Here is a 23,483-nt window from a genome sequence, read left to right as displayed (position 1 = left end):
AGGAATTCTCTCTCCTTGCTTTCAGATGTCTAACAAAAACCCTGGCTTATTCAGGCAAGCCCTTTCGAACCAGAGATTCTTTTACCACCCAGTTCTTACCAATAGGCATTTGCGATACTCTTACTGTTTTTATCAGGCCTACAAATATTTAAACAAATAAAGACACAGGGATGGAAGCATCTGTCCATTTCACTTCTGTCCATTTCACATTTTGCCAATCTGAAATTCAGTTTCCACATTTCTGCAGCAATTTGCGGTTTTTCTTTTTTAAATCCTCATGAAAATTCTTCAGAGTTTTAGTGCGAATTTCTCCGAAGGCGTGCATTTTTGTATGCATTCAAAATTGCAAGCAAATTCTCCTAACGTAACACATTTCTGTACAATGTTTTCACTCATATATTCATTTTTATGCACAATTTCCCCTGACATATGCATTTTTTGTAAACATTGGTTGGTCGGAGAATGGCATTGCAAAATTCAGGGGGTTGGAATTCACTAGGGATGGAATGATCTGCCAATTTCATCTCTCTCGTTTCTAATCTTAAATTCGATTCTCCACATTTCTGCAGCAATTTGCAATTTTTAAAGAAAAAAGTCCTTGTCAAAATTCTTCAGCATTTAAATGCACATATCTCCCAATAAATATATTTTTGTATGTCGTTTTGACTAATGTACACATTTTTTGTAAGCCGTTTCTCCTAATATAATGCATTTTTAGTGTTATTTTCACCAATCTCTTCATTTTGGGCACAGTTTCCCCTAATACCTGCATTTTTTTCAAACGTTCTTTGGTTGGAGAGCTGCATTGCAAAACTCCAGTGTGCGGATTTCGAAGGATGACTGTGATTCAGTTCTCATATCGTTTCAGAAAGCACAAATTTGGTAAATTTGGTTTCAAATGTGAACCGAATTGAATTTCTCCCCCATCCCTATAAATAAATCTATTCCCCCAATGGGGCAATCAATGTGCCACTCCCCACTGCCACCCCCATGACACCACTAACTCCCTCCCCCTCCCCATGGCCCTCTACTTACCCCATGCCCGTTGCACTGGCACACCGGCAGTTTCAAGGAGGAAAGATCTCGACACCGTTTGTTGACACACACCTGTAACTGGAGAGCAAGGGGCAACGCATTTTTTAAAGTAATACTTGTGATGTCCAAATGGTCACCCAATGGACACAAGCAGACACACATAAAAAGTAACCAATGAACCAAGAATTCAGACTGGAAGCCGCTGAAACACTGGCTAGAAGTATGCATTTTTCGTGAAATTGAATAGAAACAGAACAACAGTGGCACATTATGCAATAATTCTTAGGGTTATTACAAACCACCAATCAGAAGGTCTCCTCTCTAGCTACCCTTTTTAACCCCATGCAGCCTCAACCCACAAGTTGGAGATGAACCACATATTCAAACACATGATTCACTAAAAAAGACACTAATGCTGGGAAAAACAGAAGGGAGTCGTAAAAGAGGAAGGCCAAACAAGAGATGGATTGATTCCATAGAGGAAGCAGCCACAGACCTGACCTTACAAGATCTGGACAGGGTGGTTCATGACAGATGCTGTTGGGGGTCACTGATTCATTGCCATAAGTCATAATCGACTTGAAGGCACATAACAACAAAAATACAAGTACAAAGCAAGAACAAAAACAGGCATCCAGCCCAGATTACATAACATTATATACCCACTATCCTCTGCAAACAATATAATCCAACACTATTATGAATCTGACACTTAAATCTTTTTTTATCTAAACTATTACAGATGTGCAAGCCATCTGAATGAAAAAAAAAGGACATTCTGGAACAATTCCTTTAAAAATGCCCTGATGAGGGGTTGGGAAGAAGGACCATCTCACTAGGGATCCACACCTGCTTTACAAGCAGCAGCAAAAATCAACACCACCCAACAAGATGCCCCCTGCACCCCAATGATGCCCACTTACCTTGCCAGCCCCACAGGCTGTGCCAGGCAATGCCATGGCCAGATCAAGAATGTCGTCCACAGGAATCGGGGTGTTATGTGAGCAATCGGGCACTCTGGCTGTTCGGTTTTGCTTTCCAGTGCTGGCAAGGCTGCTTTGGCACTGTAGCCGCCCGCACCGCGCATCCCTGCCAGAAAGGGATGAAAAGCCATTTACGTTGGTTGCCCCTTTACTCTCTCTGCACGTCAAGCTTCTAGTCCTCAGTGTCTCTTAATTTTTTAATTTATAAATATATCTGTATACCACTGTTTCATTTTAAAAATGTCACAAGTGGTTTTACAGCAAATAAAAAAAGTAAAAACCATTTAAAAATACAGTAAATATTGAGTATTATACTCATTTATCATTCGATAATGCTCTCTGTAATTCATAGAATCATAGACTAGTAGAGTTGAAAGGGGCCTTTAAGGCCATCCAATCCCCTGCAAAATGCAGGAATCCAATTTTAAGCATATCCAACAGGTGGCTCTTACAGAATCACAGAATAGTAGAGTTAAAGAGTAATTATTATTTCACCTGCATTCCTCTCGCTGCTAGTCCATGTTCCTTTTACTAGCTCATATTATTATTAATCATAATGATCATGCTTAACCATATTTCTAAAACCTTTTTCAATTAGTTCATGTTAGCATTCCTATAGCACCATTAAGTTTATGCAGATTTTCTTAAATTTCATTCCATAAATGAAATATACAAAAACAAAACTGTTCCATTTCTCTGGGCCACATAGTATCTCATTGTTTGCATCCCCTGAAATGCCTTATAGTTAATTCTCTCTTCTAGGGGTTCCGAGACTTTGGTCCGTGGACCACCAGCGGTCCATAAGCATCATTGCGGTGGTCTGTGGCGTGTCCACATTAAACATTCATAGCGATTTTGAATGGTTTTTGCTTCTTTGGGTTTTTATATGGCTTTTTACTGTGTTACCGTTTGAATTCCGTGGAACACAAATCATAATACAATAAAATTACAGTATTAAAAAAATTAAAGCAGCGACACAAATAAAATTAAAAATCAGACAGCACAAGACTCTTTTATGCAGAAATGGGGCTTATTTGCAATGCGCTGGAACAATATGGTTCGATAATATTAATCCTTATAAGATCATGGGAACTCTGAGAAGATGTTACAAACCTTGTCCTCTGTTTTTTTTCTTATTTTAACCCGTAAAGGATTTGTTAACCAAATCCTGATGTACTTACTAGAAATTTGAAATATACTTTATGTTATACAACTGAACATATATTTAGATTCGATTACTATGCCTTTCCCCCCCTTTCTTTTCTGTAAAAACTGTTGTTACTTTTGCATTTGACTTTGTTTAAATTAAAAAAAAATCATGCAGCACATTACAACTGCTACAACAGGCACAAAAATCATTGTGGTCCACTAAGACCCTCAGCAATTTATAAATGATCCACGAGGAAAAAAAGTTTGGGAACCACCAGCCTATTCCACAGAAGCCTGCTTGCCATCATGCAGCTTCAAACACACAGGCGAGACCACACAGCGCAGATGAGCAACTGTTGGACAGCCTCCAACAAGGTTTGTTCTATTTGAAAGCGGGAAAAGGCCAGAGAGATCAGTGGTTAGAGCACCTGTTTTGCATGTAGAAGGTCCCAAGTTCAGCCCCCAATGACATCTCCAGGTAAAGCTTGGACAGACTCCCTGCTGGAAATCCTGCAGAGCTGCTGCCGGTCAGTGTCGACACTACTGAGCTCGATTCAGCACAGGGACTGAATGTGACCCTCCAGGCATCTTGATCTGGCCCTTGGAATGCTTCCTAGGACACACCTTTGAAGTTGCCCACCCCCGGGCTGGCAGAGACACACCTGAAGCTCACAGGGAGAGGGAGACCACTCACCTCTTTGCACACGAAACATAGGAGCCATTGGGGTGCTGACCGCAGTGCCCCTCCAGGTCGCCTCTGCCGTTCAAAGAGGCCACGCAGGTGTCCGACACCGGGACTGATCCTGCCAGGAGACACAGAGCAAGTCAGGATGGAACAACAAGCCATGGAAGCAGGAACCCAGAAAACGGCCCCATCCGCGCTGTACATTTAAAACAAGATCATGCCACTTTAAAGAGTCACAGCTTTCCCCAAAGAATCCTGGGAACTGTAGTTTCTGAAGGGTACTGAGAGCTGTTAGGAGACCCCCTATTGCCATTCCCAGAGCTATAATTCCCAGAGTAGTTTAGGAATCAATCCTTCTTCCCAGGGAACTCTGGGAATTGTAGCTCTGTGAGGGGAATAGGGGGTCTCCTAACAACACATAACTAAGGAATTTCCGAAGGAAATCACCCTGTGCTTTATAGATTACAGCAAAGCCTTTGATTGTGTAGATCATGAAAAACTACGGAATGCTTTAAAAGAAATGGGGGTGCCACAGCATCTGATTGTCCTGATGCGCAACCTATACTCTGCACAAGAGGCTACTGTAAGGACAGAATATGGAGAAACTGACTGGTTCCCCATCGGAAAGGGTGTGAGACAGGGGTGTATTTTATCACTCTATTTATTTAATCTATACGCAGAACATATTTATTTATTTATTTATTAAATTTATATACCGCCCGACTAGCAATAGCTCTCTGGGCGGTGAACATATAATAGCATAAAAATACAATGAATAACAAAATAATACTAAAATACAATCAACAATCCAATACAATAAACATTTTTAAAATTAAATCAGTGTAACTTAAAATGCTTCAGAGAATAGGAAGGTTTTGACCTGGCGCCGGAAGGAGAGCAGAGTCGGTGCCAGGCGTACTTCCTCGGGGAGCCTGTTCCATAGTTCGGGGGCCACCACTGAGAAGGCCCTAGATCTTGTCATCACCCTCCGGGCCTCCCTGTGAGTTGGAACCCGGAGGAGGAAAGCAGGATTGGACCAAGTTGAGGACATTGAACTTGTCAAGGAATATCAATACCTTGGCACAGTCATTAACCAAAATGGAGACAATGGTCAAGAAATCAGAAGAAGGCTAGGACTAGAAAAGGTCCTCAAATGCAAAGATGTATCACTGAACACTAAAGTCAGGCCTTCTTGGGACCACGACTCAGCCCACCATACGCAAAATCTCCCCCCTGCATACCTCAAATATCAGCTTACCTGGGCCCCAAAGTTCTTGGCACTGGCTCAGGTAGGTGGGGCAGACCCCCCCATAACAGACTGCCTTGCTGCCCCCACACGACATCCCGTCCTGCTTGTGGACGTTGGCGGGGCAGCGCGGTGAGGCGCCGTCGCAGTACTCGGGGAGGTCGCATTCGTTCTGGGGTCCCCGGCAGACAAATCCCGCAGCGCGCAGCTGCAAGAAAGATGAGAGACAGAAGGGATAGACAGACGTTGAAAGAGCATGCAAGTGAAGGCCTCTCCCTCTCCCATGAGCCCACTCCCTCTCAAAAGTGCCCCTCTCTGGGTGCTTAGATTTCAGTGTTTTAATGGGGTTGTTTTGTCGTGTGTATTCTAAAGTTATGGAAGGTTTCTGGTCTTAATCTTTCTGTATCCAGTGCTAGCCCAATTCAGAGCAGACCGATCAAAATCAGAGGACATTCAACGGGTCTACTCCAAGTGGAACGTAGCAACCTTCTGTAACTGGTTTTTGTACTTGTGGGCCGCTGAGAAGCCTATTTTGGCATTAAGCGGTGTATTTAATTAATTAACTGATGGATTATAAAACAAAACTGAACAAATAAATAAATAAACCTGCTGTGCTTTATTTATTTAAAAGCCTTTTTAAACACACCGCTTAATTTTTTTTAAAAAAACAAACCTCTGAGCAGTGTACTGTCTTAAAAAAAACCCAACCCAGACAATATATCATTAAAACAAAAGCACAACTAAAAGCATATATATATACTGCTTAATAATAATGATGATGGATGCTTTGCCCCCCACCCTCCTATGCCATGGCAGGTTTACCTTGCACTCGTGGCAACAAGCTCCCCCCGTGGCACACTGAGCTCCGGCCACGAGCTGGCACGTGCTTGCATTGCAACACGGATCTGCGCACTCCTGGAAAAAGAAGACAAATTAATAGAGAAAAATCCAGTGACCCACGTGACTCCTCCAGATCCTCGCCTAGGCCTAGCGCACGCAGCTATTCTGGGCCGCAGTGAGATGAGCAAGGCCAGAGCAGGCTCTTGCTAAGACGTTGCATTGTTCGCACCCGCTCCTGCATCACCGCCAGCGGCAACTGGCTTCTTTCTTGTCCCATCCATGCCAGTAACGTAGAAAAACTTTTTACCGTCCAAAATATATAGCCGACAGAACAAATATACTGCATCTATCCAGCAAGGACATCAAAAGATCGCAGGGTCGGAGAAGAGCGATTCTCTTCCTACCTCTCGGAGGCCGCAATCGCATTCCTCCCAGGCCTCCACAAAATGGTTCCCACAGCGAGAGTCCACCAGGCGCCCCGGATCAGGGACGTCGAGGAGGCACCAGACTCGATTGCTCTGCAGGATCTGTTGGAGTTGCCGGTGGCTGCAGCTGCTGAAACTCAGCCCGGGCATGATACTAGGAGGAGAGGAAGAAAGCGTTCAGAGCCCAGGCCTTTTCAGTGGTGACTCCCCGTTTGTGGAATGCCCTTCGCCAGCGAGATGTCAACCTCATTACTGACTTCCAGGAAGAATTTTTAAAGATTCCCGTTTGCCAAGGCTTTTGGATCATTGAAGGAGACTGCTCCCGGCAACCCGGAGATCACTGGATGAAGAGTGTTTCTACCTATTTTCAGAGCATTTCTGCCTGTAACTGTTTTCAGAGCGTTTAATGACTGTTTTTACCTATAACTATTGTTAAGAGTGTTTTCATCTGTAGCTATTTTTAAGAGTGTTGTTGAAAATGGAAATGGACTGCCTTCAAGTTGATCCAGACTTACGGCAACCCTCTGAATAGGGTTTTCATGGTAAGCGGTATTCAGAGGGGGTTTACCATTGCCTCCCTTTGAGGCTGAGAGGCAGTGAGTGGCCCAAGGTCACCCAGTGCGCTTCATGGCTGGGTGGGGATTTGAACCCTGGTCTCCCAGGTCATAGTCCAACACTCTAACTGCTACACCACACTGGCTCTCACAAGAGTGTTTTTACCTGTAACTAAGATTGTTTTCACCTGTAACTGTTTTTAGCCAGCTTTTTTTGTTCTTAAGATGTTAAAATGTTGTGTTGATGTCTTGGCTGCCTTGGGCTCCTTTGGGAGGATATAAATCCAATAAATAAATAAATAAATAAATTCGCAAGGCCCTGTGTCTTAGCACTCTAACCCCCCAATCCAACCCCCCCCAGACTCACCCTGTTGGTGGCTCCATGATGCAGCTGCGGCCAGGGGGGAGGTTGGGGCTGGAACCGTCGCAACCACAGCCGGCACCGTCGTGGTCAAGGCCGAGGTTGTGGCCTAGTTGGTGGGAGAGGGTGGAGGCCATTACTAAAGGGCTGACGGAGTGATCCTGAAAGAGGAGGAAAGGACAGCGGTGCGCTAGGGATGCTCAACGATGGTGCTCGATTCCTATTTGTGAGAAAACTGGCCCGATTTGCACTTTCCCCCTAGACCCCTATGCAGATCAGGACAGTGACTCTGCAGGTTTGGAACGTCCCCAAATATTACAACACAAACCTCATCTCAAAAAAACCCAACAGCCTCATACCTGAATGCATATAAAAATGCATATTCTAAGTGAGGGGCTGGAGAACCTCAGACCTCAGGGCCCAAATGCAGCTCTCCAAGCCTCTCTGCTTGGCCCTAGGGACTTTTCCCGGGCCACACCCCTCATCAGGCCTGCTTTATACCTGCCTTGAGTGTTGGCTGGAATACGCCCCTGAATTCTGACAATGCCTCTTGCATGAGAAGCACTTGGGGAGGACAGAGCCAAACCCACACAGCCCCCGCTACCCAGCTGATGGTCGATCAGTGCGAAGAAGTGCGAGGGGGACTCCCTAGGGCCTAGGTCATACCTAGAGTGGCTGAAGGGCACATGCGGTCCTGGAAGCGCAGGTTGCTCGTCCCTGACAAGTTCAGGGCAAAGAAGAGATTTGAACTCAGCCCCTCCCAATCCAAGGCTCAGCTGCTTAGGGGCTATGCTGCACCAGGTCTCTGGGAAAGCAGGGGACGGGTACAAGCACTCACCATGCTGATCCCTCCAGAGCGCTTGGAACAAATTGAACCCTGCGTGGCTGCTCCTATTGTGCCGCCGGTGAACGGAGAGCCCCTGCCAGATAGAAAGGAGTGGTGAGCGAAAAGAAGATGGACCAAAAAGAGGCAAACAGAAAAAACACACAAGAGAATCTTGCTACAGCTGACAGGGCAGGTAAAGGGGAGGGCTTGAGATAGCCCCGCCCATCAACATTCCAGGCTACACCCACAGCACCGGTATTATTAAGCCCCAACCATCAAGACCCCAGGCCACACCTTCTGCCGGGCCACGTCCACAGCACTGGTACTTGTCAAGCTTCGCCTGTCAAGATTCCAGGCCACGCCCTCTGCCTGGCCACGCCCACAACACTGGTACTATCAAGCTCCACCTAGCAAGAGTCCAGGCCACGCCCTCTGCCTGGCCACGCCCACAGCACTGGCACCCCACGTCAAGCCCCTGGTACTCCTTCCCAGAATGCACCAAGCTTCCTCTAAGGCCACCTCACCCCCTCCTCCTCCATCCCTGCACCCCAGCCACGATCCCCTTGAGCCTTTCCAACTTTTCCGGCTCCTTACATGATGAGCTGGACGCTGTCGTGCGGAATCTGGGGAAGCAGCTCCTCCTGTCTCCAACGCAGGAAGCGCTCCAGCACTGCCCGAGGCGGACCGTCCATCAACAGTCGGTCCCCCTTGTTCCAAACTTCGATGCCGACAAGAGCCACCCGCAGACCCAGCATCCGGTAAAACTGTTGAGGGCAGAGAAGAAAGTGAAGAAAGCAGGTTGGGGGAAAACGGAAACAGAAAAGCATCAGACTTTTTTTTTTTTTTTTTTAAAGAGCGCTTATTTTTATTTATTTATATATATTTGCAAGCCACACTTTCATCACAAGGCGGCATACAGATGGAAAACACAATTAAAAAGTCAAACACCTCCATAAGAGCAGGTTGGCAAAGAATCTCAGAATGGTATCCAAGTAACTTCTTCTCAGAGTAGACCCACTGCAAATAATGAACATGAGCTGGCCATGCCCATTCATTTCAATGGGCTTAACCCTCTGGTTGGAAACACTCGTCTAAATAATCCAGTTTCCAGAAGACGTCGGAAAGTGAGAAAGGATGATGGCTGCTGAACTTCTATTGGCAAGGAGTTCCACAGGGCAAGGCCTGCTACGATAAACGCCTCAGTCCCCGGTAAATCAAATCAGACCACTGGGACATGTGGCTCAGTAATCTCTACACTGACTGGCAGCGGCTCTCCAGGTTTTCAGGCAGGGGACATTCCCAGACCTAACGTGTAGTTGCCAGGGATTGAACCTGGGTCCTTCTACATGCCAAGCAGGAGCTCTATGACGGAGCTCCTGCTCCTAAAAATCAAGGAAGATTCCAGTCCCCATGGTGGTGAATTGAAAAGAACATAGCAACTCTCCTGCATTGAGCCAGACCATTGGTCCATTGAGCTCAGTATTGTCTACAATGACTGGCAGCAGCTCTTTAGGGTATTATTATGATGAATGATATTTATTAGTCGCTTTCCCCCCAAAATGGAACTCAAAGCAACTTACCAATAAAAAATTGTGCTCAAAATGGGTTACAACAAATGCAAAGAACAATTACAAAAACAATTTCATGATAAAACAAGACAGCAGCAGTAATAAAGCAACAACAAATGTCAAAGTCTCAGCTAAGAGACATTCCAGCCCTACTTGGAGATGCCTGGGATTGAACCCGGAACCTTCTGGATGCAGAGCAAGTGCTCTGCCGCTGATCTACAGCCCTTCCCCTACTTTACAGTATAAACAGGAATTATTCTTTAATGCTGTAAATCAGGGCTAGGGAACCGGTGGCCTTCCAAACGTGGCTGGACTCCAACTTCCCCCGTCCCTGGCCGCTGGCCATGCTGGCTGGGGCTGATGGGACTTGGGAGTCCAACCACATCCGGAAGACACAAGCTTGGGAAAAGCTCAGCCAACACTGACCGGCAGCCGCTCTGCAGGATCTCTGGCCGAGAAGGGCCTCTCCCCGCACCTGGTACCTGATCTGTACTCCCTGAAGATTAGCCAATCATTCCCCTAATATGTATACCACTTTTAGGTACATGCAGCGGGTACGAGCCACATCTAAAATGTCAGGAAGGCTGCATTGGATTCCTGCATTGAGCAGGGGGTTGGACTTGATGGCCTTATAGGCGCCTTCCAACTCCTACTATTCTATGATTCTATGAAAACGACAGTCACTCACCCCATCCATGTGGCTGGCAATCTCTAACATCCGTGTCCGGGTTCGGTCAAGGTCTGGGTCCAGCTCGAACTGAGAGGAAACAGAACAGGGGTGAGGAATTTCAGAGCTGGGGGGGGCAAAGGCACTCCTCCAGGCCTCTCTATTTGGCCCTCGGAATTCTCCCCAAGGCCACGCTTGCCTCCCTACCAGCCACATCCTCCCCAAATGCTGCCTGGCTGGAATATGTCCACAAACACAGACAATGCCTGTTGCATGTCTGAATGGAGAATAGAGAGGGGTGCATGCATACATCTAGAAACCTCTGACTCTGGCACGCTTGGAATGTAACCTTGGCCACATTCACACCATATGTTTATTCCACTATTATTCCACATTAAACAGCCACGGCTTCTTTCCCCAAAGAATCCCAGGAATGATAGTTTGCGAAGGGTGCAGAGAGTTGTTAGGAGACCCCCTCATCCCTGCCACAGTCGTAGCTAAGAGAAACATTTTACTGTCTGTAAATTCCCAAGCGATCTGGTTCCCGATGGCGACAGCGAGGTAACCAGGAGAAGGTGGAAAAAAAAGAGAGAAATCCCTCCTCATTGAGATCTAGCCACTTGAGATTCCAACCCATTTGAAAGTTTCCCTCACTGGGCAAAACTGGGTGCTCGCAATCTGTTCTAGCAGACGGGTTGTTCAGATTTCTTCCTGGGAAGCAACAAGAAGGGGGGGAAGGTTTTGCCATGTGTTGGGAGAAGAAGTGACTCACCTCTGCGCGGTCAGCCACCATCACCAGCTCCACGAATCCACGCTCAGGCTCCGCCTCTCGTTTAACCTGGGAGGCAGGAGAAAACATTGTTTGTTAAGCAGCGGAGACAGAACAATTGCGACACGTTGAAGCCACGGCTGGAACAGGAACATAGGATGCTACCTTATATGGAGTCAAACCATTGGTCCGTCTAGCTCCGCACTGTCTACTCTGACAGGCAGTAGCTTTCCAGGGCTTCAGTCAGGGAATGTCCCCAGCCCTTACCCAGAGATGCCATCGGTGATTGAACCTGGGACCTTCTGCATGCAAGGCAGATGCTCTACCACTGAGCTACGGCCCTTTGTGTAAAAATAAAGTAAGGTTCTAGTCCTCATCGTTCTGAATAAAGGGCTGGTCTTAAAATAGGAACAAAGGAAGCTGCCTTATAACCAGGCAGGCCCTTGGTCCACCTAGCTCAGTACTGTTTGCTCTGACAGGCAGCGTCCCTCCAGAGTTTCAGGCAGGGGTCTTTTCCCAACCCTACCTGGAGACCCTGGGCAGAGACCAAACCTGGGACCCTCTGCATGCAAGCTGATCTACGGCCTTTCCTCTGGAATCATGATGCCTTGCATACCGCAGGCCCAAACCCCAGCATATCTGGTCATAAAGACCTCTCACCCTGGACTGCTGCTGCCTGTCAGACAGCACAGGGCTGGATGGGAAAATGGCCCAACCCAGATGTTCAAAACATACCCTTTGTAGCTGACTGCGCTCCAGCTGCGGCTGTCGGCAGAGCTGTCCGGGGGACAGAGAGACAAGCCTGCATTCCCCCGACTCTTGCCTGACTGACTCAAGTCTGTAGGCTCTCGTCCCCTCCTCTGCACCGGACTCGAGGCTGTAGCTTCGGTCGCTGGACAGGACCAGGAGACCGCTGGAAGGCGGCAAGAAACAGAAAGCAACATTAGCGCTCCAGCAACCTTTGCGCTGAAATAGCATGGACAGAGAGCAGGTAGGCAGCCATGTCGTTTCTGGTTGGCCACCTTGTGCTAGCTGGCTCTTGCAAAGAATTGTGGGTAAGAACATCAGAAGAGCCTGGATGGTGGATCAGGCCAGTGGTCCATCACAGTCCAGGCTCCTCTTCTCACAGTGGCCAACCAGGTGCCCATCAGGGGAAGCCCGCAAGCAGGACCTGAGTGCAAGAGCAACTCTCCCCTCTGGCTGTTTCCCACAACTGGTATTCAGAAGCATCCTATCTTGACCAGGAAGGCAAAGCATAGCCATCATGGCTAGTAGCCATTGATGGGTAGGTGGGTCCTAGGGTCTGATCCGGCAAGGAAACTTCCTGAGCAAGAGGGCAGATCTTGGAAGTGTGGCACACAGAGTTGGCTAAAGAGCTACAGTTCATTATTCTGAGTGTTATTAGCAGGATCTGCAACAAAATGTTGCAGGGCAGAGAGATCATCTACAGGGAGCCAGCCAGCCAGCCATGCCCTCTTTCAAGATACTCCATTCCATTCCATTCCCCCTTCCCTGGTTTCCCATTTATTCCTCCCAACAGTAAATATTTTCTGTCTTAACTATTAGACAGGCGCCATCTCTGTTATCATTTCGGCACCTGCTAAAGACCTTCCTCTTTCAACAAGCCTTTTAAGGTGAGACTTTATGTCGGTCTGCATCTGTGTTGGAATTCCTTTTTAAGATGTTTTTTAACCTTTTTAAAAACAACAACGTTTTTAAACTTTTTTTAAAAGATGTCTTGAAAGCTTTTAAAAAAATGTTTTTAAAGATGTTTTGTTTTAATGTATTTTAAAGACGGTTGTTATATTTTAAAGTGTTTTTAATGCTTTTGTTAGCCGCCCTGGGCTCCTGCTGGGAGGAAGGGCGGGATATAAATCAAATAATAAATAAATTAAACAAAATAAACAGGTTCTTCTCGTACCTTAGCCCAGAGCAAACACAGACATTGGCCCAGGAGTCGAGGTACCCCTGCATGTCGCCCCGATAACAGCAATTGCCCTGGAAGACAAAAAAGAGATGATGATGATGATGATGATGATATAGGCACAACCTCCCAATTTAGCAAAAGTCTCCTTCTTCCGTCCCAGAATAATTCTATAAGTAAAACAAAACAGGGGACCCTGGAAGCTGCCTTAAATTGAGTCGGCTCAACCTTGGTCCATCTAGATCAGTAGTACCTACACTGACCGGCAGCAGCTCTGCAAGGTTTGAGGCAGGATTCCCTCCCAGCCCTACCTGGATATGCCATTGGGGATTGAGGCAGGTGTTCTGTCAGTGAGCGACAGAAGATCTGAGGTGTGGGCGGGGAAGGGAAATAAAAACCAAGGAACTCAAACACTTTCAAGGGCATGGAGCGCCGCTCCCTGCAAGGATCACCTAAAAGTTGGGAAGGGGCATTGTGGCTGAGGACAGGGGGCGTGCCCCTTGAAGCCCGTAGCCCGATTTGAAAAGAACTCTACAAGCTATCAGTTTCAGACCACTGGCATGAGCAATCTGTCATTTCCTGCCACGCCCTCTTCCCCCCATCCATCCGGTACAGCCTGCTTGGCGAAGAGGAAGAGGGAGCGGGGGGGGGGGGGAAAGAAGTGGTCCCTCCCGATTTACTCTCCGGCCCCGCCCATCACTGCTTGCAGCCCCACAACAAAACGCAGCCCTTCGCAGGGGAAAGGTTGCTCGCCTGGTTTAGAGAAGAAGAAAGACAGCCAAGGGCAGAGATGGAATGTGTTCATCCCAAGGGCCACACTCGCTTCTGGGCCACCTCCTGGGGGCCACATGCCAGCGGTGGGCAGGGCCAGAGGCAAAAGTGGGCAGAGCAACTGAATGAAAACTTGACCTTTGCGCAGGAGGCTAGTTTGCACATGCACCCCCCCTCGCTATCCCCCATCCCTGCAAACAAGAGGCACGATCAGACACACCCCAGCCAGGTGAAAGCACCTAGGGGTTGAAGTAGGGCCATTTAGGGGTGTGGACTGGGGAGAGATCCAAGGGCCAGATGGAGAGACTCGGAGGGCCGCCTTTGGCCCGTGAGCCAGAGGTTCATAAAATGATGTGCGGCACAGAGAAACAGCTGACTGTTTCCCTTTCATTTCATCATGGGTTCAGCCCTATGACAGGCAACAGATTCAGCAAAGACCAAAGAAAGGCACTTCCTTCCCGCAACACACAATTAAGCCTTCGGGCTTAGGGCGGTATATAAATTAAATTAAATAAATAAATAATAATAACTCACTGCCACAAGATCCGGGGACCGTTATTGGGTTTAGATGGCTTTAAAAGGAAAAGAGACCAATAAAAATTGGATCGGGGCGGGGAGAGCGGTGATCAACATAGCCTTTGCCTTTTTCAGTGCTGCCGTACAACCAGGTGGATGTTTCCATCTGCTGAACCGTTCGCCATGACCTCAGGATGTCTTTGCAGGCCGGCCACTACCAGCTCAGACCTTATTTATTTATTGCATTTGTATGCCGCCCCATAGCTGAAGCTCGCTGGGCGATTTATAACAATTAAAAACATTAAAAACAAATATACAAATTTAAAAACACATTTTTTAAAAAGCAATTCAGGGCTCGGATCTCTCCGTTTGCTTTGCAGCCCTGAAAGTTGGCACTTCCGCCACGGCGTCTGCGTCACGGCAGAGTCCCAGATGGCAGAGGCAAAGGTTCTAGGAATAAACATCTCCAGCCTCCAGATCTTGGCTGGGGTGGGAGGAAGGAGAGAGGCCAGCTGGGAGGCACTACGCAAAGCCAGAAAACAAGATGCCCACCTCTGTGGTCGTCCGATGCGTCACCCTCGTCCCGTTGGGAAGGTAATAGGCAAGCCCTTGGCTGCCCGCCAGCAGTTCCCTGCAATTGAGGACAGGCAAATCAGCACGGGCAGACATTAGATCCGGAGGACATAGGAAGGTTCTAGCGCAGGGGTGTCCAGACTCTTTTGCCCACGGACCACTTGCAAGCCACGGATGGGTCTCGGTGGGCCACCTCAAGATTTTTCTGCCTGTTGCGGCAATCGCAAGGCGCTGTGCTGCACAAATTTCCATTGCGTTTGTATTGCTCCTTTTATTTCTGATGTCGCGTTTTGTTGCGCAACCGTTTGCACGCTGCAGAATTCAAACTGCAACGCAATCAAACACAATACAAGCAACACAAATGCAACTAAAAATCGGGATGACTATTCCATGTGGACATGCCACGGAGCACCTGAATGAAACTCGTGGACCGTTGGCAGTCTACGGACCATAGTTTGGGACCCCCTGCTCTAGGCGAAAGACCCTAGCTCAGTGGTAGAGCATCTGCATCGCATGCAGAAGGTCCCTGGTTCAATCTTCATTGGCATCTCCAAGTAGGGCTAGGACAGACTCTGTCTGAAACCCTGCGGAGCCGCTGCCAGTCAGTGTAGACAGTACTGAGCTAGACAGACCACTGGCCTGACTCAGTATAGTTAGTTAAGTTATTTTTTTGAACTACAACTCCCATCAGCCCAATCCAGTGGCCATGCTGGCTGGGACTGATGGGAGTTGTAGTTTAAAAAAGTAACTTTTCCAAGCTCTGAGTATAAGGCAGCCTTCCTATGTGCTTTCCCTGGGGTCTTCCAGATGTTCTTGGACGACAACTCCCATCAGCCCCAGGGCAGCGTGGCCAATGGTCAGGGGTGATGGAAGCTGCGGGTCTGGAGGGCCACCGGTGTACCACGCCCAAGGTACGCTAACAGCAAACACAAGCATTGTGTTATGGTGCCTTGTGCAGCCAAACGGGAGCTACTGAGAAATAAGAAGGGGGAAATCAACGTGCTCAGAGGAAGCCCCCCCATTTCCAAAATAGGGGAAAAAATATTTAGGTGGGAAGCAATACACGCCATCAACAGCCCCAGTCTGCATTTAGCCAGTGCAGTGTGGCGGACAGGGAGCTAGATGAGGAATTGGGAGATCAGGGTTCAAATCCCTCCACTCAGTCTTAAAGCTCAATGGTTGACCTTGGGCCAGCCCATTTCTGAGTGTAACCTACCTCACAGGGTTGTTGTGAGGATAAAAACAGAGAGGGGGAGAGTCACGTTAAGCTCCTTGGAGGAAATGTGGGATAGTAATAACAGTAGTGGTAATTATAATTATATGCTCAACGGACGCAGAATACTAAGTGTCTATTGGGGGAGGTAAGAAAGGAATGGAGTATCCTGGAAAGGGGGATGGCTGCCTGGCTGGCACCCTGAAGAGAAGCCCCTCATACTGCAATGTTTCCTTGCAGGCCCCACTTGTTAATGACTATTAGTCGTGGTGGCTATATGGAGCCTCTGTGTTCAGGGACAGTCTACCCCTGAATACCAGCTGCTAGGAGGAGGCGCGATAGGGTGAGCAAGGAGAAAGATCCCTGCCTTCATTCCCTGCTTGCGAGCTTTCCAAAGGCATCCAGCGTTGGAAAAACAGGCTGCTGGAGGAGACAGATTTTCGGTCTGACCCAGAAGCGACTTTGTATTATGCAACAATTAGGGGTAGAAAGGGTGGATGTTACCCCCCTTCCATTTTTTGTGTCTCAACGCAAAGTGAGTGGTTTCACTGCAGCAACAGGGGCAGATTATTAAACCAGGAGACAAATTAATTCTGAGGTCAAAGCTGAAATTTCTTGTTAGAATGGGAAAGTTCCTTTTAGACAACCACCTATTGCTGCCCATGAATGGGGTGGGGGGGCTATTCTTTCCTACTTACGGACTTTCTGGAAGTGTCTGGCTGGCCACTCTTGGAGACAGGATACCAGGCAAGGGTAGCCTTTGGGACAACCTAGCAGGGATCTTCTTAAGATTCTTTTTTAACGCTTGTGCCCCAGGAGCTTCCCGTACCTCGCCCCTTCCGCTTTCCCCATACTTCCACCCTACAATCAGCAGGCGAGGCCTCACTGGTGTTGGCGCTGATCCGTGACAGGCCCTTTCCAGTGGTGGCTCCCCATTTGTGGCACGCTCTCCCCAGGGAGTTGCACCTGTCGCCATCACTATTAACTCTCAGGAGGCATTTGAAAAGCATTCCTGTCTGCACAGGCATTTGACGGCTGAAGGGGACTCTTCTTGGCAAACCCAGAGATATTTTTCACTAATATTTCTAGAACATTGTTGATGATAATCGCGTCAACATTTTAAACTGTTTTTAGCATGCTTTTCTTTTTCTTGTTAAATTGTTTCATTTATGTTTGCTGGGGCCCTTTGGGAGGAAGGGCAGGATACAAAGTCAATAAATGACCATTATACTTCCACCCGTGCAGCCCCAAACTCACCAATTCTGTACTAAGTCCAAGAGGAGGTTGTCTCCCTCGACCTCCAGTGCAACCCTCAGGAGAGCAGGGAAACCCCTCCACCCCTGCAAACAAGAGATGCGAGACATGACGGCGAAAACGGCACAATTTCCGTGCAGACGTGTCCCCCGCTTACCAAAAGGGGGGATTGCGAGCCAGTGACTGTGGAACGGGACTTTCCAAGGAGATTGGAGAGATACCGGCGTAGACCTTCCACTTGTTGGGCCAGCTGTGCCCCTCCACCCACATAAGACTAAGCACCCTCCAAAAGCGTGCCCAGTGCCAGGGTTAAGCCAAGGGCAGGGCAAGTTTCCTTCACCCCCTTGATGGCAGGAAGCACCACTCCCTGGTTAGCTCATTGTCCTGCAGGCGTGAAAGGGGGGTGCCGCAGAGAGGTGTCCGCTTCTCTCCCCCCCCACCCTCCATCCCCACCTGACCCCACCCAGCACTTCCTGCCCAGCGGCAATTCACGGAAATGCTTGGAGGCTCCCAACATCCGTGGGTCAGGCATATGATTGGGAGGAGAGGCTGAAGGCTGGTGTTTGGGGGGGGGAGAGAGATGAGCTCATTTTGCCAGCTCAGCTCGAGGTCATGGCATCACAGCTGCTTCACCTCCCCCTTCCAAAGGGTCTCAGGCTTTGCCGGCTAGCAGCTCGGGTCAAAAAGCCGGCAGGGGATCTTACCAGCGCGGCTTCCTTCAAGCTGACAGGCCGACCGCCTTGCAGGATCTTTGGGGTGACGGGCCAGGAGCAGGTCCGCTCGTCCCATCGCCGCCGGACACTGTCACCTGCAACGAGGGAGGGGGAAATCTGTCCATTTGGGGTTCGCTCAGTTCCTCGTTTTCCATTCTTAAGTTTTCCGTTGCGCACATTCCTGCATCAGTTTGTGTGTGCGCGCTTTTTTAAAAAAAAGAAGTTTAAAACCGAAAAGTCCTCGTGACAGTTCCTCAGGATTTTAGGGCAAAATTCCCGTCGTGCATACATGTTGGCATGCAACGTTGCCTAATCAACAAATTCTTGCTCAACAACTTTCCCAAATAGAATTTATTTTGGTATGTTACTGTGCGAGATGTGTAGGCTGGGAGGGGGACGGAAAAGTCGGATCTCCCCCAGTTTTGGAGGGGCCTTCAAATCTCTAGTTACTGTCAATAATGACATGCATTTTCAGGCAGGGTCCAACAGCATCTGGAGGGCCACAGGCTCCCCATCTCTGCTTCACACCCCTGTAAGTGCATTTAACAGATGATCCCTGATAGGTTGGGACATGTGCCTAGGACAGGTGCGGCTCAACTCCAACGCAAGTCATACTTGCCCACTGGCCATGCTGGCAGGGAGGCTGATGGGAGGCCGAGTCCTACAACATCTGAGGGCTTGCCAGTCCAACGTTTGGAGGTGCACAGGTCCCCTATCCCTGCCCTACCTTCTTAGTCGTTCTCCACCTAACTCGGGTTCTGAGATCTCAACAGGATGTTAAGGGCTAGAAACTTGGGGTGCGGTGTTGCTTTGGTTTTGTTTTGCACATGTGTAGAATTCAGCCCTGAGATTGAAGCACAAGACACTTCTCTTTTTCTTTCTTTCCCTGAGCGGTAAAGAAAAAACTTCCCTTATTTGTGGTTTTCTGATGAATCACATTTAGGGCATTTGGAGCTAAGATGTGCAGTGACAGCACCTTTGCTCAAACAGGCTTCAAGGCTTAAACGGTACTGGAGAGGGAAGGGCGATCAGCTTAACGGGGGATGGGGAGGTGACTAACAGCACAAGCCCATGCACATTTATTCAGAAGGACATCCCATCTCACTGCATTCAGCTTAACTCCCAGGTAAGGGAGCTGCCAGTCATAGCCTTAGGGCTGTTTCACACACGGCATCTGCCCGACGCGAGCGTGCACAGGTGCAGGGAAACTCCCACCTACACAGGCCATCGGTCCATCTCCCTCTGTATTATCCACACTGACCCTCCCAATGGTAAGGGATGACGGGAGTTGGAGTTCAGCCATGGCGAAAGGGAACCACTTTCTCTAGCTCAGATGTACGAGAAAGAGGTTTTGCAGCACACGAACTCAGGACTGGAAGCAGATTCAGGACTGACGCTACTTCATCCAACACTCAGGTACAGAATTCACCGCCGCCCCAAGAGGACCGTTAGCTTGGGTGCTTTTCAAGAAGGGAGGGGAGATGAAATTGATCAACGGCTATTGGCCATAGCCTAGTGGAGCCTCCATACACAGGGGCAGTCTACCTGTGAATGCCAGTCAATAGCTGCTGCCTTCATCCCTAGCTTGGGGGGCTTCCCAGAGGCATCTGGTTGGCCATTGTGGGGGAAACTGGGGCCTTTGCTATGAACCTGCAAAGCTCCCCTTACGTTCTTCAGCATAGGACAGATGCAGGGAATCTTCGGCCCTCCAGAAGTTACTGAACATGCCCTGGCAAGCATGGCCAACAACCAGGCATGATGGGAGTTGTAGTCCAGCAACATCTGGAGGGTCAAAGGTTCCTCACGAGTGGTGTAACGTCTGAAAAGCATCACTTATGAAGCGGCCTTCAATCTCCCTTCCTCCTATGCTGCTAGATCCCACACTGCTTTGGAAGCAGAGGACTGGGGTTGCCAACTCTCGAATTGGCTCCTGTGGCGATGACAGCAAAGAAGAATAGAGCCTCCAGGTTCAGAGGCAGTCTACCTCCACATAGCTTTTAGAGCAGCCTTCCTCATCCTCGGGTCTCCAGATGTTATTGGGACTATGACCCCCCCATCACCCCACCTCAGCCATCGTGGCCATTGGTCAGGGATGCTGGGCGTTGCAGTTCAGCAGCATCTAGGGTCCTGAGGATGGGTGCTAGAAGGATGCAATGGTGGGGAGGAAGACTCTTGCCTTCATAAACCTGTTGGGAGACAAACCCACGGATGTATGGCCTTGGGTTGCCAACTTCTGGAGCAGCCTCTGCAGCTGTGCCTTTAACAGCAACGCGACCGCAGCAGCCAACAGGCGATCATGTTTCCCCAGTTCTGTGAACTCATGTTCCTTTCCCATGTCCTGAAAAGAAATGTGATCACCTGCCCAGTATTGCACCTGCGGTGGTGAACTCGAACCGCTGTTAAAAGCAGAGGCACCACTCAGGTCCGCACCTGCCAGCTCCAGCTGTCAACAACCCTCCCACCCGCTCACCCCGACCTCAGGACTGTCTACGCCGCTGTTCTTCAGCCTTGGGCCTCCAGATGTCCTCGAACTACGGCTCTCATCATCCCCAGCCAAGTTATGGGATCATGGGAGTTGTAGTCCAACATCATCTGGGGACTAAAAGTTGAAGAACGCTGGTCTACGCTGACTGGCAGAGCTTCTCTAGGGTCTCAGACTGGGGACTCTCCCGGCCCTACCTAGAGATTGAACTGGACCCTCCTGCAAGGTTAGCAGATGTTCTCTCTACCATTGAGCTAGGCCCCTTTCCCTAAAAAGAAAAAAGTTAAGATTCTAGTCCTCATGCTTCTGAACAAAGGCCTGATGCAAATAGGAACATGGATAGTTGACTAGCAGTGGCTCTCCAGGGTTTCCCGACAGCTAAGGGCTGTCTCTCGCCCGCTGCAAACCCAGATTCACACAACCAAGCATTACACCCAGAAATGACTACGAATCCTTGCTTTCTAGAAGAGCAAAGCATATTCCAAACTACATCTATTGCATTTCCATTTTCCAAGGGAGGGCACTCAAGGGCTGCAATTCTAGCCACACTTTGGGAGTGGACTACAAAGGAACTTACTTTGGAGTAAACATGCCCAAACATCCCTGTGCTTGATTTTGCTGGCAATCAAATCCGTTAGCAAACAAATGCATTTGAAAACTCCTCCTCCAATACTTGAAACAGGCCAACTCCCTCTCATTCAGTGGCTTTTCACCTTTTGCGGGGTCACAAGCCCATTCGAGAATCAGATTAAGAGCTATGGGCCCCCATAACTAAATAAACAAACTTATTTTATTGCACTGGAAATTGGTTTTTTGTTGCAACTGATCCACAACCCCCCTGAAGCCTATCCACAGACCCCGTAAAGGTCCATGCACCACAGGGTAGGAACCCCTGTTCTAATTGGCCTGAGAAATCCCCTCTGAATGTACTCAGGTGCACCTTTTTCTTGTCTGAAATTTATGCTCCAGGGAGGAGCCTTGGCACTAGATCTGGACAGGATGACTCAATGGTGGCATAAATTTATCCCCAGAGAGGCGGCATGCAGGGATGAGGAAGCTGTGGCCCTCCAAATGTTGCTGGTCTCCAGCTCCCATCAGCCCTAGCCAGCATGGCCAATGGTTAGGGATGATGGGAATTAAGAGTCCAGAAAGGTTTAGAGATAGACACAGGTTTCGCAAAGCTTAGAGGCTGAGGCTGCCATCCTAGCTTCACTTACCTGGGTGTAAGCCCCATTGAATTTAATAGGAATTCTGAGTAGAGATGGTGAGAATTGCAGCCAGAATCATTAGGAAATTCTATCCTCACAGTCTTGCCATTTCCATCCAGCTATGGAGAAGATACTATTTTCTCTGCATTGTGGACACAACACTACCCACATTTATGATCACTTGCACCTGCTTGGCATGCAAAAGGCCTGTGTTCGATCCCTGGCATCTCCAGGTAAGGAAAAATACCCGCATGTGAGCTGCCGCCAGTCAGTGTAGGCACACCAAATTGGATGGACCAAAAGTCTGATTAGGTCTAAGGAAGCTTCCTATGTCCACAACAGCTGGCCTACCTTACGGGGTTGTTGCAGAGGGCTTCACACAAGCAAAGCGCCCTGTAATCTTAATTTTGTTGTTTATTTAGGATCCACAATGCGGATGAACGCCGCCACGGGTCTTATTTCCTGGGTCAACCTCAGGAAAGGCCCAGGCTCGGTGGCAGAGCGTCTGCCTTGCACGCATCAGGCCCCAAGTGCAATGCCCGGCATCTCCAGGCAGGCCTGGGAGAGACTCCTGCCTGAAACGCTGCCAGTCAAGGTCGACAACACTGAGCCAGACGGACCAGTGGTCTGACTCCGGGTGAAGCGGCTTCCTACGCAGGAGTTGGCTGTAAACAGACGCACGCTCCCGAAACACGTAACGTGTGAAGGCAGCCTAAAGAACGTTTGAACGGGGTGGCATTGGAAGGACCGGGAAAAGGGGCAACGGCAGGCTGACTTACCTCCACCCTGCGCTCTCGGGACGGCTCCGCGGGGCTCCGGCGCCGCTCCGGGGAAGAGGAGTCCCCCAGATCCGAAAGGACCGCAGGCAGCCAACAGGACCCCGAGACCCCAAAGCAGCGCCATGCGCCTCTCCCTGCAGCTGGAGGGACGCCGGAGGAGGCGCGGCGACTGGACGCCAGGGGACGCCGTGCGCCCTAGCGCGCCCCCGGCTTTGGAGAGGCGTCAGCGTCCTTGAGGGCGCTTCGGCGGCGCTGCCTTGGCCAGAAGCCACTGGCGCTCGGAGCTGGAACTCGGAGTAGCTTGGCTCCAACGCAGCGCCAGCAGCCACGGCTCCGGTTAAATCCCTCCCCCGGGCCGGGGCGAAGAGGAGGAGGAGAAGGAGGCGGCTCTTGCTCCTTCCTAGCCCGGCCCATCCGCCGCTGCCGCCGCCCTCCCTCCCGCCCGCCTCGCATCGCAGCACAGCTGCTGGGCCCGCCCGAGAACGGGAACTTCCTGCCCGACCGACCTTCAGCCTCCGCCCGGCTGGTGCTTGCCAAGGCCCGGCCCGAGGAGCCACCCCCGAGGATCGCGCGCGCCTCCCCTCCTCTCCCGCGGCTTGCCAGGCCGCACCCAAGGAGGGCGCACGGAGCCGGGAAGCCGCCTCCCTGTCCACGCAGCGAAAGAATGGGCGGCCCGAGCCAAGTCTCCGAGGCGAGGGGCGAAGGCGCTTCCGAAAAGCGGCGGGGGTTGAGGGGGTTGACTGACGTCGGGAAAAGGCAGGCGGGCGGGGCGGTTGGGGAGGGGGCGCAGCTCGGGATTTCCCTCCACCCCAGGGAGAAGGGCGAGGCTTTGGCGTTTCGCCTCCAAAAGGGGATGCCAAAGGCAAATCAGTAAATAAACGGGAATTCGAGAGGTCGTTGCCAACTGGTCAGGACAACCAAGCATGGCTTTAGCCTCATCTG

At 49.6% G+C, this 23,483-nt stretch overlaps 1 protein-coding gene across 3 annotated transcripts in view; it reads right to left on the bottom strand.

Annotated features, from left to right (window-relative positions):
- ADAM15 (ADAM metallopeptidase domain 15) overlaps window positions 1-22,868 on the bottom strand; it is a 36,523-nt gene extending 13,655 nt beyond the window's left edge. For 2 of the 3 annotated variants that reach the window (XM_061606657.1, XM_061606658.1), the window contains exons 1-17: window positions 22,542-22,867; window positions 18,064-18,167; window positions 17,363-17,445; window positions 14,872-14,950; window positions 13,030-13,106; window positions 11,844-12,021; window positions 11,112-11,177; window positions 10,361-10,429; window positions 8,699-8,868; window positions 8,117-8,198; window positions 7,285-7,439; window positions 6,343-6,517; window positions 5,921-6,013; window positions 5,111-5,306; window positions 3,862-3,970; window positions 1,959-2,124; window positions 1,036-1,113 (exon numbers count right to left, since the gene is read on the bottom strand). In XM_061606657.1, coding sequence (XP_061462641.1) covers window positions 1,036-1,113; window positions 1,959-2,124; window positions 3,862-3,970; window positions 5,111-5,306; window positions 5,921-6,013; window positions 6,343-6,517; window positions 7,285-7,439; window positions 8,117-8,198; window positions 8,699-8,868; window positions 10,361-10,429; window positions 11,112-11,177; window positions 11,844-12,021; window positions 13,030-13,106; window positions 14,872-14,950; window positions 17,363-17,445; window positions 18,064-18,167; window positions 22,542-22,665 — 2,004 coding nt within the window. In that variant the 5' untranslated portion in view covers window positions 22,666-22,867. Of the gene's footprint in view, window positions 1-1,035; window positions 1,114-1,958; window positions 2,125-3,861; window positions 3,971-5,110; window positions 5,307-5,920; window positions 6,014-6,342; window positions 6,518-7,284; window positions 7,440-8,116; window positions 8,199-8,698; window positions 8,869-10,360; window positions 10,430-11,111; window positions 11,178-11,843; window positions 12,022-13,029; window positions 13,107-14,871; window positions 14,951-17,362; window positions 17,446-18,063; window positions 18,168-22,541 lie in introns of all 3 variants that reach the window. The other variant, XM_061606659.1, reaches the window with a different exon arrangement.
- Between the last annotated feature and the right edge of the window lie 615 nt (window positions 22,869-23,483).

The sequence above is a fragment of the Rhineura floridana genome, chromosome 22 (genome assembly GCF_030035675.1).
Source record: "Rhineura floridana isolate rRhiFlo1 chromosome 22, rRhiFlo1.hap2, whole genome shotgun sequence".
In the NCBI taxonomy this organism is placed as follows: Eukaryota; Metazoa; Chordata; class Lepidosauria; order Squamata; family Rhineuridae; genus Rhineura; species Rhineura floridana.
The sequence above is the reverse complement of the archived record's forward strand: the minus strand, read 5'-3'. Positions and strand labels throughout refer to the sequence as shown.